This window comes from Oncorhynchus tshawytscha, unplaced genomic scaffold (genome assembly GCF_018296145.1).
Source record: "Oncorhynchus tshawytscha isolate Ot180627B unplaced genomic scaffold, Otsh_v2.0 Un_contig_4934_pilon_pilon, whole genome shotgun sequence".
Classification (NCBI taxonomy): domain Eukaryota; kingdom Metazoa; phylum Chordata; class Actinopteri; order Salmoniformes; family Salmonidae; genus Oncorhynchus; species Oncorhynchus tshawytscha.
In genome coordinates, this window is record NW_024609814.1 from 396,682 (window position 1) to 414,831 (window position 18,150).

Consider the following 18,150-nt stretch of genomic DNA (forward strand, 5'->3'; position numbering starts at 1 on the left):
GCATTTCGCTACACTCGCATTAACATCTGCTAACCATGTGTATGTGACAAATAAATTTGATTTGATTTGATTACCACAAACACTCACCGATTACCACAAACACTCACCGATTACCACAAACCCTCACACACTCACCGATTACCACAAACCCTCACACACTCACCAATTACCACAAACACTCACCAATTACCTCAAACCCTCACACACTCACCGATTACCACAAACACTCATACACTCGCCGATTACCACAAACCCTCACACACTCACCGATTACCACAAACACTCACACACTCACCGATTACCACAAACACTCACACACTCACCGATCACCACAAACACTCACACTCACCGATCACCACAAACACTCACACTCACCGATTACCACAAACACTCGCCGATTACCACAAACACTCACACACGCACCGATTACCACAAACACACACACACTCACCGATTACCACACACACACCGATTACCACAAACACTCACACCCTCACCGAATACCACAAACACTCACTGATTACCACAAACACTCACACACTCACCGATCACCACAATCACTCACACACTTACCGATTACCATAAACACTCACACCCTCACCGATTACCACAAACACACACACTCACCGATTACCGATTACCACACACACACCGATTACCACAAACACTCACACACTCACCGATTACCACAAACACTCACACCCTCACCAATTACCACAAACACTCACCGATAACCAAAAACACTCACACACTCACCGATTACCAAACAATCAATGATTACCACAAACACTCACACACTCACACATTCATTGATTACCACAAACACTCACACACTCACCGATTACTACACACACTCACACACTTACGATTTACCACAAACACTCACACACTCACCGATTACCACAAACACTCACCGATTACCAAACAATCACTGATTACCTCAAACATTCAAACACTCACCGATTACCACAAACACTCACACACTCGCCGATTACCAAACACACTCACACCCTCACCAATTACCACAAACACTCACCGATTACCACAAACACTCACACACTCACTGATCACCACAAACACTCACACACTCACCGATTACCACAAACACTCACCGATTACCAAACAATCAATGATTACCACAAACACTCACACACTCACACATTCATCGATTACCACAAACACTCACACACTCACCGATTACTACACACACTCACACACTTACGATTTACCACAAACACTCACACACTCACCGATTACCACAAACACTCACTGATTACCACAAACACTCACACACTCACCGATGACCACAAACACTCACCGATTACCACAAACACTCACACACTCACCGATGACCACAAACACTCACTGATTACCACAAACACTCACACACTCACCGATTACCACAAACACTCACACACTCACCGATTACCACATACTCACCGATTACCACAAACACTCACCGATTACCACAAACACTCAAACACTCACCGATTACCACGCACACTCACTGATCACCACAAACACTCACACACTCATCATTTACCACAAACACTCTCACACACCGATTACCACAAACACTCACACACTCACCGATTACCACAAAGACTCACACTCACCGATTACCCCAAACACTCACCGATCACCACAAACATTCAAACACTCACTGATCACCACAAACACTCACCGATTAGCAGACACTCACTGATTACCACACACACACAAACATTCACCGATTAGCAGACACTCACTGATTACCACACACACACAAACACTCACCGATTAGCAGACACTCACTGATTACCACACACACACAAACACTCACCGATTACCACAAACACTCACACACTCACTGATGACCACAAACACTTACACACTCACCGATTACCACAAACACTCACACACTCACCGATTACCACACACTCACCGATTACCACAAACACTCACACACTCACCGATTACCACACACTCACCGATTAACCCAAACACTCCCCGATCACCACAAACATTCAAACACTCACTGATCACCACAAACACTCACCGATTAGCAGACACTCACTGATTACCACACACACACAAACACTCACCGATTAGCAGACACTCACTGATTACCACGCACTCAAACACTCACCGATTAGCAGACACACTCACATTCACTTTAACATTCAGACCCAGGACCTTTTCATACTATTTTTAGTAATTTTCATATTAATCCTAGAATTCTAACAGACAGTATTTGTTCCCAAACTTTGTGGTCTATTTCTGAGGTCCTGACATTAAAATCCTTAAAATCCCATTCAACCACAATTCCTCCGGTTCCAGCTGGGTATGTGTGAAAGTCTATGGAGAGAGAGTGCAGTGTGGGGGCGTGTAAACAAAACGGTGTGAAAGAGTTAAGTCTGCAGCAGGTGGGAGGGAGGGAGTGACTAATATGTGTGAACCATTTATGTCTTTAACAGACATATTTCATTTTTAGTTAACAAGGCCTAGGATCTAGTGGGTATAGTGTGTGTGTGAGTTTAATTTATAACCAAGGCTAGGGGGCTAGGATGCAAGGGGGCTAGGAGGCTAGGGAGCTAGGGGGCTAGGAGGCTAGGGAGCTAGGGGGCTAGGAGGCTAGGGGGATAGGAGGCTAGGGGCTAGGAGGCTATGTGGCTAGGGCGCTAGGAGGCAAGAGGGCTAGAGGCCTAGGACGGGTGTATTGTAGCTGTCAGACTAATTGGAGCCATGGAAGAGAGGTGGAGAACCATGCCTGATCCCAATGGTTACTGTGATGTCTGACACCAACGGTTACTGTGACGTCTGACACCAACGGTTACTGTGACGTCTGACACCAATGGTTACTGTGACGTCTGACACCAATGGTTACTGTGACGTCTGACACCAATGGTTACTGTGACGTCTGACACCAGCGGTTGCTGTGACGTCTGACACCAGCGGTTACTGTGACGTCTGATACCAATGGTTACTGTGATTTCTGACACCAACAGTTACTGTGACATCTGACACCAACGGTTAAAGTGACGTCTGACACCAACGGTTACTGTGACGTCTGACACCAACGGTTACTGTGACGTCTGACACCAATGGTTACTGTGACATCTGACACCAACGGTTACTGTGATGTCTGACACCAACGGTTACTGTGACATCTGACACCAACGGTTACTGTGACGTCTGACACCAGCGGTTACTGTGACGTCTGACACCAGCGGTTACTGTGACGTCTGACACCAACGGTTACTGTGACGTCTGACACCAGCGGTTACTGTGACGTCTGACACCAGCGGTTACTGTGATGTCTGACACCAACTGTTACTGTGATGTCTGACACCAACGGTTACTGTGATGTCTGACACCAGCGGTTACTGTGATGTCTGACACCAACGGTTACTGTGATGTCTGACACCAACGGTTACTGTGACGGGGTATGGTAGTAGTTGCCAGGCGTGCCGGTTTGAGTGTGTCAAGAACTGAAACGTTGCTGGGTTTTTCACTCTCAACAGTTTCATGTGTGTATCAATGGTCCACCACCCACAGGACATCCAGCCAACTTGACTCAACTGAGGGAAGCATTGGAGTCAACACGGACCAGCATCCCTGTGGACAGGTTCCGACACCTTGTAGAGTCCATGCCCCAGTGAATTGAGGCTGAGGATAAAGGTGGTGGTGGGGGTGCAACTCAATATTAGGAAGGTGTTCTTAATGTTGTGTACACTCAGTGTATACCCCACTATATACGAGCAAAGAGGGACAAACTGACAGAGGATTTCATCCAGTGGCTTCCCCTACAATAACAGAGACGAGACCCATGTTATGTATCTACTCTGGCTGTGTGTGTGTGTCTCACTACACTGTCCTCTCTCCTCCTGGCAGACCACAGCAGTGGACTGGCAACCAATCAAGTGCTCCTGTTGACCCCTCTGCCTCTCTACACTAACAGGCCTGCCACCAGATGTGCCTTCAAAACACAGTCTCTTGCTCGCACAAACACACAAGCACGTATGTACCCACACACTCATACGCACGCCACACACACACACGCATTGGCTTAAAGCAGTAAAAGGGAAACCAGAAGGAATTCCCTTATCCAGACTAAACAGAGGCTGCGTCCCAAATGACACCCTATTCCCTATATAGTGTTTTGTCAAAAGTAGCGCACTGCTATTTGGGACGCACATTGTAGTGTAGAAGACCATCAAAGGCTCTAACTAACTCATATTAGAAGCAGCAGAGGCCCCTTAAACATTTCAGAATCATTTGGAACTCATTTGAAATCATGGTTATTTCTAACCCCCAGCGCCCCGAGACACACACACACACTTCACTCTCCCTCCAGCCCCTGTGGAGCAGATGTCGCCAGCAGCCTTGCTACTCCCAAGGCCACACACACAGACACACACACACACACACACACACACACACACACACAGAAGCACCATCTGGGACTAGAGCTTGTGTGTGTGTGTGTGTGTGTGTGTGTGTGTGTGTGTGTGTGTGTGTGTGTGTGTAGCAAGGCTGCTGGCAACATTTACTGTACATACTCTGTCTGTCTGTCTGTCTGTCTGTCTGTCTGTCTGTCTGTCTGTCTGTCTGTCTGTCTGTCTGTCTGTCTGTCTGTCTGTCTGTCTGTCTGTCTGTCTGTCTGTCTGTCTTTGCATGTGTGTGCTCAATTGGCTATGGAGGGAGTAGAATAGGGGGTTTACTGTGGTGGTGTGTGCTGATGTTTGTTTGTGTGTGCTTGCTTGTTTTCCTACCCTCCACCCGGATAGGAACTCCCAGCTGTGGTTTGCCTGTAGCAGGTGGAACCCTCCAGAAAGCAACACACACCGTAGAGTGTTGCTTTGGTGTTGATATTTCACTTCCTTATGTTATCAAGTACATTTTGCCAAGACAAATTTGATTCTTTATGTTTTGAATCGCTCAGTGGGGTCTTTCTCTATCATATCGTTAACATCATATCCTAAAAGTCAGATGTCGTACCCTAATACATCCCATAATAAGCAGCGAACTCTGCTGACAGAGCAGTGCAGCGTTATCGCCGAAAATGTTTCACATGTTGTGGTGGTCGTCCACGGGTCGCAAATAGCAAGCTGCATTAAATGTTAAAGGTTGTGAAAATAAAAAAGCTTTCGTTACGCTCAGTACTCCGGTGTTCATTTCACAAAGATACACTTGCTTTTGTGAGAAATCTCCGAAAAAGAAGAGGAACTTTGCATTAATATGAACATTGTATACTAAAATATGAAAACATGTCATGTCTCAAAATGGATATCCATTGATACCCATCTTACCTCTATATTGTTTTATGTCCTCGGGATTTGAGAAGAAAGATGAGGCGTTCATTGGTGAGACTGTCCGGTATTCTTCCTTTTCGCACAGCATCCAGCCTAGCTGACGAGATGTTGCTTTCCTGATTTATGAGCACTTTTTTCCACAGGCCTCCATTGATTTAGTCACTCTAATTTTGACCCCCCCTACAAGGAGGGATTATGAGAGACACGAGGATTGGACCATTGGTTATCTTAGCAGAGTATCTACACAATTAACATATTATTTTACCCAGTGTTCGAAGTTGCGTTTTTGATTGGACACCTTACCATCTCCTTACCATCTCCCATTCTAAATCTCATTTCATCTGCCAGACAGTAGAACTGATCACCTTCTATCTCTCAATCTCTCTTTCTCCTTCCCTCAGTCCCTCAGAAAAGGACACACGGCCATCTCACATCTCTAAGCTCTCTCTCAACACATTACATACTAAATACACAAATGCCTCACATTTGTAATTAATTTGGGTTTGTCCATTAGTTTTGGTTAAATGAATTGGCGAGAGGGTCACCCAGGGCTGCATCCAGCCTATTCCCTATGTAGTTCACTACTTTTGTCCAGAACCCATTTTTATTGTTTTTAACCTTTATTTAACTAGGCAAGTCAGTTAAGAACAAATTCTTATTTACAATGAGGACTACTCCGGCCAAACCTGGACGACGCTGGGCCAATTGTGCGCCACTCTATGGGACTCCCAATCAGGACCGGTTGTAGATACAGCCTGGAATCGAACTAGGGCCTGTAGTGACGCCTCCAGCACTGAGATGCAGTGCCTTAGACCGCTGCGCCACTCAGATATGTTACACATACACTACAGTACATGACCAAAAGTATGTGGACACCTGCTCTTCTAACATCTTATTCCAAAATTATGTGCATTAATGTGGAGTTGGTACCTCCTTTGCTATTATAACACACTCCACTCTTCTGGGAAGGCTTTCCACTAGATGTTGGAACATTGCTGCGGGAACTTGCTTCCATTCAATCACAAGAGCATTAGTGAGTTTGGCACTGATGTTAGGCGATTAGGCATGGTTCATAGTCGGCGTTCCAATTTATCCCAAAAGTGTTTGATGGGGTTGAGGTCAGGGCTCTGTGCAGGCCAGTTAAGTTCTTCCACGCCGATCTCGACAAACCATTTCTGTATGGACCTTGCTTTGGGCACTGTCATGCTGAAACAGGAAAGGGCCTTCCCTAAGCTGTTGGCACAAAGTTGGAAGCACAGAACTGTCTAGAATGTCATTGTATGTTGTAGCGTTAAAAAACAGCCCCAGACCATTATTCCTCCTCCACCAAACTTTACAGTTGGCACTATGCACTCGGGCAGGTAGCTTTCTGCTGGCTTCCCCCAAACCCAGATTCGTCCATCGGACTGCCAGATAGTGAAGCGTGATTCATCACTCCAGAGAACGCGTTTCCAATTCTCCTGAGTCCACTCCAGCCGACGCTTGGCAATGCACATGGTGATCTTAGGCTTGTGTGTGGCTACTCGGCCATGGAAACCCATTTCATGAAGCTCCCAAAGAAACAGTTATTGTGCTGACGTTGCGTCCAGAGGCAGTTTAGAACTCGGTAGTGAGTGTTGCAACTGAGGACAGACATTGTCTGCGCTTTGTTGTCATTCAACAATAGACAACACGTTTTAATGCACATTTTTCACATGAGAAATACTGCACCAAACAGCTTAGTTAGATGTAAAATTGCGCAACTAAGATCTCCTCTGCAAAAACAAAAAAATGTATGACAGATTTCTTGAGTTATCTTAGATTAATTCTGACTATTTTGAGGAAGTGTATACTGGCTACGGCACCTCAAGATGGACAATCAGTACTATTGTCACTTTTATTTGTCAAGCGAAGGTCTTTTAAGGTTGTATGCAAGCACACTCGTTTGGTTCCCCAAGCCAAGTTCAGCTAGGTGCCAGCAGTACTGAAGCATGCGGAAGCCTTAAGGCAGACAGCATGTGTATGTGTGTGTGTGTGTTAATTAAATTCACAGCTCAGCTAACTGGAGCAGGTCTGAGCAAACCATAGGGCCTAGCACCGAACCTCTCTCCCTCTCTCTCCCTAGGGTTTCTACTGCTGCACATGTTTTCAATTAGAGAAAGGGGATGGAGGGAGAAAGGGAGAGAGAGATAGGGAGAGAGAGAAAGACAGAGAGAAAGACAGAGAGAGAGACAGAGAGAGAAAGAGAGGGAGAGAGAGACAGAAAGAGGGAGAGAGAGAGAGAGAGAGAGAGAGAGAGGGAGAGAGAGAAAGAAAGAGGGAGAGAGAGAGAAAGAGAGAAAGAAAGAGTAGCTGTGGTAACAAATAACAGTAAAGAAGGTGTGAGTTGGTGTATGTACAGATATACACTGAGTGTACACATATTGAAAGAGGAATGACTGAGTTATACACAGTCTAGGTAGATATGAGGTATACACAGTCTAGGTAGATATGAGTTATACACAGTCTAGGTAGATATGAGTTATACACAGTCTAGGTAGATATGAGTTATACACAGTCTAGGTAGACATGAGTTATACACAGTCTAGGTAGACATGAGTTATACACAGTCTAGGTAGATATGAGGTATACACAGTCTAGGTAGATATGAGGTATACACAGTCTAGGTAGATATGAGTTATACACAGTGTAGGTAGACATGAGTTATACACAGTCTAGGTAGATATGAGGTATACACAGTCTAGGTAGATATGAGTTATACACAGTGTAGGTAGATATGAGGTATACACAGTCTAGGTAGATATGAGGTATACACAGTCTAGGTAGATATGAGGTATACGCTGTGTGGGTAGATATGAGTTATAAACAGTGTAGGTAGATATGAGGTATACACAGTGTGGGTAGATATGAGGTATACACAGGGTGGGTAGATATGAGGTATACACAGTGTGGGTAGATATGAATTATACACAGGGTGGGTAGATATGAGGTATACACAGTGTGGGTAGTATACACAGTCTGGGTAGATATGAGGTATACACAGTGTGGGTAGATATGAGGTATAAACAGTGTAGGTAGATATGAGGTATACACAGTGTGAAAGGTAGATATGAGGTATACACAGGTGGGTAGATATGAGGTATACACAGTGTGGGTAGATAGAGTTATACACAGGGTGAGTAGATACACAGTATACACAGTGTGGGTAGATATGAATTATACACAGTGTGGGTAGATATGAATTATACACAGTGTGGGTAGATATGAGGTATACACAGGGTGGGTAAATATGAGGTATACACAGTGTGGGTAGATATGAGGTATACACAGGGTGGGTAGATATGAGGTATACACAGTCTGGGTAGATATGAGGTATACACAGGGTGGGTAGATATGAGTTATACACAGTGTGGGTAGATATGAGGTATACACAGTGTGGGTAGATATGAGTGCAATGTGTTCTGTGCTGCTGAAAAGTGGAGCAGGTTTGAATTGGTGTTGCCTATGAACAAGTATACAATTATACATATAACACATATTGAAAGAGGAATGATGTGGTTAAACAGGTAGATTATATAAAACATATATGAGTTATATACAGTAGGGAGATATGAGTTATTTACAGTAGGGAGATATGAGTTATTTACAGTAGGGAGATATGAGTTATTTACAGTAGGGAGATGTGAGTTATACACAGTAGAGGGGTATGAGTTATTTACAGTAGGGAGATATGAGTTATATACAGTAGGGGGATATGAGTTATATACAGTAGGGAGATTAGTTATTTACAGTAGGGGATATGAGTTATATACAGTAGGGGATATGAGTTATATACAGTAGGGAGATATGAGTTATTTACAGTAGGGAGATATGAGTTATTTACAGTAGGGAGATGTGAGTTATACACAGTAGAGGGGTATGAGTTATTTACAGTAGGGAGATATGAGTTATATACAGTAGGGGGATATGAGTTATATACAGTAGGGGGATATGAGTTATATACAGTAGGGGGATATGAGTTATATACAGTAGGGGGATATGAGTTATTTACAGTAGGGGGATATGAGTTATATACAGTAGGGGGATATGAGTTATTTACAGTAGGGGGATATGAGTTATTTACAGTAGGGAGATATGAGTTATTTACAGTAGGGGGATATGAGTTATATACAGTAGGGGGATATGAGTTATAAACAGTAGGGAGTTATGAGTTATTTACAGTAGGGTGATATGAGTTATTTACAGTAGGGAGATATGAGTTATTTACAGTAGGGTGATATGAGTTATTTACAGTAGGGAGATATGAGTTATTTACAGTAGGGGGATATGAGCTATATACAGTAGGGCGATGTGAGTTATATACAGTAGGGAGTTATGAGTTATTTACAGTAGGGAGATATGAGTTATATACAGTAGGGGGATATGAGTTATATACAGTAGGGAGATATGAGTTATATACAGTAGGGGGATATGAGTTATATACAGTAGGGCGATGTGAGTTATATACAGTAGGGGGATATGAGTTATTTACAGTAGGGAGATATGAGTTATATACAGTAGGGGGATATGAGTTATTTACAGTAGGGAGATATGAGTTATATACAGTAGGGGGATATGAGTTATATACAGTAGGGAGATATGAGTTATTTACAGTAGGGGATATGAGCTATATACAGTAGGGAGATGTGAGTTATATACAGTAGGGGGATATGAGTTATATACAGTAGGGAGATATGAGTTATATACAGTAGGGAGATATGAGTTATTTACAGTAGGGAGATATGAGTTATATACAGTAGGGAGATATGAGTTATATACAGTAGGGAGATATGAGTTATATACAGTAGGGAGATATGAGTTATATACAGTAGGGAGATATGAGTTATATACAGTAGGGAGATATGAGTTATTTACAGTAGGGAGATATGAGTTATATACAGTAGGGAGATATGAGTTATATACAGTAGGGCGATATGAGTTATATACAGTAGGGTGATATGAGTGTAATGTGTTCTAACCATGGTAAGGAAACTGCACTCCATCGTGTTCATGTTTTATCTTCCTCTCCTGCACACTGGCCAAATGGTGCTGCACTGTAGGTGGAGAAGGAGAGGGTTAACAATGAGAGATATAGAGAGAGACGAAGGGTAGAGAGAGAGGGGGTGAGGAAGATAGAGGGCGAGAGATAGTGGGGGAGAAAGAGAGAGAGAGAGAAAGAGAGCGAGAGAGAGAGGCAGAGAGAGGGGGCAGCTTAAGATTTTTAAGACAGTAGTTGATGTAGTGATCGATCATGGATAACATTGTGGTAAAGTTAGTTCATGGTTACTGTACTGCATTGTTGCTTACTTATCAGGTGACGGTCAACATGGTGTGAGCTTGGGGATGGGGAATGAAGGTCTCCACCTGGTTACAGGTGGGAAGAAGAGGTTATGGAGTCAGTTCTGGTCTCAAATCAGTCTTAGGGAGACAGAGTGTGTGAAAGGTCTCTACTAGTATTGATGAATAGGTGGAATGTCACTTCTGGTCTCGAATCAATTTAAATGGAGGCAGGAGCAAAGAGGTGTTCTGGGAAGTTATGAAGTCAGTTTCAAATCAGTTTAGAAGAGACAGGCTCTTATCCAAGATCCACACTAGCGCACCAATTAGAATGGAGCGCTGGGCAAGCTTTCTAAGTGGTATGCTAGTGAGGATGATCTTGCCAGTGTGGATTTTGGAACAGTGAGTGACAAGTGAGAAGGAAAGAGGTGTTTTGGGGAGGTGTGTTTAGAGTTAGGTGTTTTGAAGAACAGTGTGTTGTGGTGAGTTTGGGGAGAAGAGTTCGGTAAGAATGGTCCAGGGGTCGGGGTACAGGTATAAGGGTAAAGGTAGAGTTTGGGGGCTAGGGGGAGTGTCCTACCTGCATCCATGTCGTTGGGCCAGCCGCTGGACTGGGAGGAGCCTGCGGCTGGGGAGCGTCCGGGGTAGAAGACGTCGTCCGTGGGGCTCTCCAGCTCACTGTCGTCTAACGACTTCCTCTTGTTAGAGCTGCGGAGAGGAAGAGGGGAGAGAGGAGTCAAGAATGGCTCCCTATTCCCTATGTAGTACACTAGGGCCCTGGCCTAAAGTAGTGCACTATTGGACCGGAGTCTAGTCGAATGGTCAACACTTGCTTCCCCCTGCGGCAGGAATCCAGTTCGATCCCTGAATGAGCCCTACACATTTCTGCTTCCACTTCTGTCTCCCACTACTGTCTCCCTGCTCCTGTCTCCCACTTCTGCCTCCCTGCTCCTGTCTCCCACTACTGTCTCCCTGCTCCTGTCTCCCACTCTCCCCCTGCTCCTGTCTCCCACTACTGTCTCCCTGCTCCTGTCTCCCACTACTGTCTCCCTGCTCCTGTCTCCCCCTGTCTCCCACCTGTCTCCCCCTCTCCTGTCTACTACTGTCTCCCACTTCTGTCTCCCACTACTGTCTCCCTGCTCCTGTCTCCCACTACTGTCTCCCTACTCCTGTCTCCCACTTCTGTCTCCCACTACTGTCTCCCTGCTCCTGTCTCCCACTACTGTCTCCCTGCTCCTGTCTCCCCTACTGTCTCCCACTACTGTCTCCCTGCTCCTGTCTCCCACTTCTGTCTCCCACTACTGTCTCCCTGCTCCTGTCTCCCACTACTGTCTCCCACTTCTGTCTCCCACTACTGTCTCCCACTACTGTCTCCCTGCTCCTGTCTCCCACTTCTGTCTCCCACTACTGTCTCCCTGCTCCTGTCTCCCACTACTGTCTCCCACTTCTGTCTCCCACTACTGTCTCCCACTACTGTCTCCCTGCTCCTGTCTCCCACTTCTGTCTCCCACGACTGTCTCCCTGCTCCTGTCTCCCACTACTGTCTCCCGCTACTGTCTCCCTGCACCTGTCTCCCACTTCTCTCTCCCTGCTCCTGTCTTCCACTACTGTCTCCCACATCTGCCTCACACTTCTGTCTCCCTGCTCTTGTCTCCCACTACTGTCTCCCTGCTCCTGTCTCCCTGCTCCTGTCTCCCTGCAGCCTTTATTTAACCAGGGAAGTCACATTGAGAGTTCAGGCAGAGGAAGAGGACAGCAGGATGAGAACAGTAGAAATGGACAGGAAGGAGAGGGTTGAAAACAGACACAGAGGTAAACCTAAAAGGCTGATGTGGGTGAGAGTACGTTTAAGGATATGAGATGTGAGCACAGAACCTCTTCTGAGTTTGTTTTAAGTATAGTCGGCAGGACAGTGTGTGTGTGTGTGTGTGTGTGTGTGTGTGTGTGTCAGAATAACTACCTCCGTGGAAGGTTTGCGTACAGCTCGACCTCAGACCTACAGTGCCAGAGAAGACAGAAAGAGAGAGAGAGGTGGAGAGAAGGATAGGGGGGAAAGGAGAGAGCATCACACATTTATAAGACCAGAAAGACAGAGAGACACAAAGAGAGAGAAGAAAGAGATGGAATTCTCAGAGATGGAATGGACCAGAACACTCATAACGGTTATCAACTGAGGCAGTCTACAATGTCCCACATACATACTATCGAGTACAGCCTGTAGATATCAGACCTGTGTTCAAACTGTATTTGTTTTCCTTCATCAAATACTATTTGAACCCAGGTCTGGTGGAGGAGCAGCTCTTTTCAATTAGGAACCTTTGAGTGGGTGGAACCTGTGTGACCGCTAAGCTGTTTGTTTCACCTAGGAACCATAGAGTGGAGGGAACTTAATTTAAGTGAGACCTACATGTACCTGGTGGAAGGGGGGGATGCGAGGGAGCGTCGCCCCAGAGCCACCTGGTTGATGTTGTAGTAGCCAGGACTCTCCAGGTCAGCCAGGGAGAAGTTAGGACCAGACGCTGTGGCTACAGGAGCTGGGAGAACACAGGAACAGGAGGAGGAGGAGACATTTAGAAGACAGTAAATCAGCATTTGGATTGTGGAATTTGAAGAACAAATGGCCAGCCAAGAGAACATTGGAAGAGTATGGAGAGAAAAACTGAGGGATAAGAGAGACAGAGCGAGAAGAAAGAGAAGGTGAGTGAGTGAGATAGATAGAGCTATTGATATAGATAGATAGATAGATAGATAGATAGATAGATAGATAGATAGATAGATAGATAGATAGATAGATAGATAGATAGATAGATAGATAGATAGATAGATAGATAGATAGATAGATAGATAGATAGATAGATAGATCTATAGATAGAGGTATAGATAGAGGTATAGATAGAGAGAGATAGATAGAGCTATAGATAGACAGATTGATAGAGAGAGAGATAGAAAAATAGAGATAGATAAATAGAGCTATACATAGAGATAGATAGCTATAGATGGAGAAAGATAGAGCTATATATATTAATAGATAGACAGAGCTATACATAGAGATAGATATATAGATAGAGCTATATATAGAGAGAGAGAGAGAATGAATGAAAAAGCTATACATAGAGATAGAGCATTAGATAGAGATACATAGAGATATATAGATATAGATATAGAGCGCTATAGATAGAGAGATATAGAGCTATAGCTAGAGAGAGATAGAGCTATAGAGAGAGATATAGAACTATAGATAGAGAGATATAGAGCTTTAGATGGAGAGAGAGAGAGAGCTATAGATTGAGCTATAGAGAGATATAGAGCTATAGATAGATAGACAGAGCTATAGAGATAGACATAGTTACAAATAGAGAGATATAAATAGAGATAGATCGATAGAGCTAAGATAGAGAAAGATAGAACTATAGATTGAGATAGATACATAGATAGAGCTATAGATAGAGACATATATAGAGCTAGATAGATAGATAGAGATATATAGATAGAGAGAGATAATGAAAGAAAAAGCTATACATAGAGATAGATAGAGCATTAGATAGAGATATAGATAGAGAGCGCTATAGATAGAGAGATATACCCACTAATTATCAAAATCCAGAAAATAGCCGTTAAATTCTATAACCACCTAAAAGGAAGCGATTCCCAAACCTTCCACAACAAAGCCATCACCTACAGAGAGATGAACCTGGAGAAGACTCCCCTAAGCAAGCTGGTCCTGGGGCTCTGTTCACAAACACAAACACACCCTACAGAGCCCCAGGACAGCAGCACAATTAGACCCAACCAAATCATGAGAAAGCAAAAAGATAATTACTTGACACATTGGAAAGAATTAACAAAAAAACAGAGCAAACTAGAATGCCCCTACACAGAGAGTACACAGCGGCAGAATACCTGACCACTGTGACTGACCCAAAATTAAGGAAAGCTTTGACTATGTACAGACTCAGTGAGCATAGCCTTGCTATTGAGAAAGGCCGCCGTAGGCAGACATGGCTCTCAAGAGAAGACAGGCTATGTGCTCACTGCCCACAAAATGAGGTGGAAACGGAGCTGCACTTCCTAACCTCCTGCCTAATGTATGACCATATTAGAGAGACATATTTCCCTCAGATTACACAGATCCACAAAGAATTCGAAAACAAATCCAATTTTGATAAACTCCCATATCTACTGGGTGAAATTCCACAGTGTGCCATCACAGCAGCAAGATTTGTGACCTGTTGCCACGAGAAAAGGGCAACCAGTGAAGAACACACAACATTGTAAATACAACCCATATTTATGCTTATTTATTTTATCTTTTTATCCTTTACCATTTGTACATTGTTAAAACACTGTATATATATATATAATATGACATTTGTAATGTCTTTATTGTTTTGAAACTTCTGTATGTGTAATGTTTACTGTTAATTATTTATTGTTTATTTCACTTTATATATTCACTTTATATATTATCTACCTCACTTGCTTTGGCAATGTTAACACATGTTTCCCATGCCAATAAAGCCCTTGAATTGATTTAATTGAATTGATATAGAGCTACAGCTAGAGAGAGCTATAGAGAGAGAGATATAGAACTATAGATAGAGATATAGAGCTATAGATGGAGAGAGATAGAGAGAGCTATTGATAGAGATAGATAGAGATATAGAGCTAGAGATAGATAGAGCTATAGATAGAGAAATATAGAGCTATAGAGATATAGAGCTATAGCTAGATAGACAGAGCTATAGAGATAGACAGAGTTACAAATAGAGAGATATAAATAGATAGAGCTAAGATAGAGAAAGATAGAGCTATAGATTGAGATAGATACATAGATAGAGCTATAGATAGAGATAGATATATAGAGCTATAGATAGAGAGAGAGAATGATAGATAGAGCTATAGATAGAGAGATATAGAGCTATACATAGAGATAGATAGAGCATTAGATAGATAGAGATAGATAGATAGAGCTATAGTTAGAAAGAGATAGACAGAGATATAGATAGACAGATTGATAGAGAGAGAGATAGAAAAATAGAGATAGATAAATAGAGCTATAGATAGAGATAGATAGCTATAGATGGAGAAAGATAGAGCTATATATATTAATAGATAGACAGAGCTATACATAGAGAGATATATATATATAGATAGATATAGATAGAGCTAGATAGATAGATAGAGATATATGTCTACTGATGTCTACTGTTAATTTTTATTGTTTATTTCACTTTATATATTATCTACCTCACTTGCTTTGGCAATGTTAACACATGTTTCCCATGCCAATAAAGCCCTTGAATTGAATTGAATTGATATATATATAGATAGTATATAGATAGAGAGAGAGAATGAATGAAAAAGCTATACATAGAGATAGAGCATTAGATATAGATATAGATAGAGAGCGCTATAGATAGAGAGATATAGAGCTATAGCTAGAGAGAGATGTAGAACTATAGATAGAGAGATATAGAACTATAGATGGAGAGAGATAGAGAGAGCTATAGATAGAGCTACAGAGAGATATAGAGCTATAGATAGAGAAAGATAGAGCTATAGAGAGATATAGAGCTATAGATAGATAGACAGAGCTATAGAGATAGACATAGTTACAAATTGAGAGATATAAATAGAGATAGATCGATAGAGCTAAGATAGAGAAAGATAGAGAAAGATAGAACTATAGATTGAGATAGATACATAGATAGAGCTATAGATAGAGAGACATATATAGAGCTAGATAGATAGATAGAGATATATAGATAGAGAGAGAGAATGAAAGAAAAAGCTATACATAGAGATAGATAGAGCATTAGATAGAGATAGAGATATAGATAGAGAGCGCTATAGATAGAGAGATATAGAGCTATAGCTAGAGAGAGCTATAGAGAGAGAGATATAGAACTATAGATAGAGATATAGAGCTATAGATGGAGAGAGATAGAGAGAGCTATAGATAGAGATAGATAGAGATATAGAGCTAGAGATAGATAGAGCTATAGATAGAGAAAGATAGAGCTATAGCTAGATAGACAGAGCTATAGAGATAGACAGAGTTACAAATAGAGAGATATAAATAGAGATAGAGCTAAGATAGAGAAAGATAGAGCTATAGATTGAGATAGATACATAGATAGAGCTATAGATAGAGAGATATATATAGAGCTATAGATAGAGAGGAAATGATAGACAGAGCTATAGATAGAGAGATATATAGAGCTATACATAGAGATAGATAGAGCATTAGATAGATAGAGATAGATAGATAGAGCTATAGTTAGAGAGAGATAGACAGAGCTATAGTTAGAGAGAGATAGATAGAGCTATAGTTAGAGAGAGATAGATAGAGCATTAGATCGAGATAGATAGAGCTAGATAGAGATAGATAGAGCTATAGAGAGAGATAGATAGAGCTATATATAGAGATAGATAGAGCTATAGATAGAGATTGAGCTATAGATAGAGCTAAAAATAGATAGAGCTATAGTAAGAGATAGAGAGCTATAGATAGAGATAGATAGATAAAGCTATAGATAGAGAGAGATAAAGCTATAGATAGAGATATATAGATAGAGCTATAGATAGAGATAGATAGATAAAGCCATAGATAGAGAGATAGAGCTATAGATAGAGATAGATAGATAGAGCTATAGTAAGAGATAGATCGAGCGATAGATAGAGCTATTGTATTGTCTTTATTGTTTTGAAACTTCTGTATGTGTAATGTTTACTGTTAATTTTGATTGTTTATTTAACTTTTGTATATTATCGACCTCACTTGCTTTGGCAATGTTAACACATTTCCCATGCCAATAAAGCCCCTTGAATTGAATAGTAAGAGATAGATAGAGATATAGATAGAGCTATAGATAGAGATAGATAGAGCTATAGTAAGAGATAGATAGATAGAGCTATAGATAGAGATATATAGAGCTATAGTAATAGATAGATAGAGCTATAGATAATAAACGGCAGGGTAGAGTGTTGGACTAGTAATCGAAGATATAGATAGATAGAGCTATAGATAGAGAGAGAGAGCTATAGATAGAGCTATAGATAGAGATAGGTTGAGCTATAGATAGAGAGAGATAGAGCTATAGATAGAGATAGATAGAGCTATAGATAGAGAGAGCTATAGATAGAGCTATAGATAGAGAGAGATAGAGCTATAGATAGAGATAGAGCTATAGATAGAGAGAGAGCTATAGATAGAGATAGATTGAGCTATAGATAGAGAGAGAGAGAGCTATAGATAGAGATAGATAGAGTTATAGATAGAGAGAGCTATAGATAGAGCTATAGATAGATAGAGCTATAGATGGAGATAGAAAGAGCTATAGATAGAGAGAGAGCTATAGATAGAGAGAGATAGATATAGATTATAGATAGATAGAGAGAGAGAGCTATAGATTGAGCTATAGATAGAGAGATAGAGAGCTATAGATAGAGATAGATAGAGTTATAGATAGAGAGAGAGAGAGCTATAGATAGAGCTATAGATGGAGATAGATAGAGCTATAGATAGAGAGAGAGCTATAGATAGAGATAGATAGAGTTA

At 42.0% G+C, this 18,150-nt stretch overlaps 1 protein-coding gene across 1 annotated transcript in view; it reads right to left on the bottom strand.

Annotated features, from left to right (window-relative positions):
• The window catches only part of nfixa (nuclear factor I/Xa), a 159,347-nt gene that overhangs the window by 22,384 nt on the left and 118,813 nt on the right, over window positions 1-18,150 (bottom strand). The window contains 5 exon segments of the mRNA XM_042318697.1: window positions 10,292-10,366; window positions 10,620-10,676; window positions 11,170-11,297; window positions 12,550-12,585; window positions 12,997-13,123. Coding sequence (XP_042174631.1) covers window positions 10,292-10,366; window positions 10,620-10,676; window positions 11,170-11,297; window positions 12,550-12,585; window positions 12,997-13,123 — 423 coding nt within the window.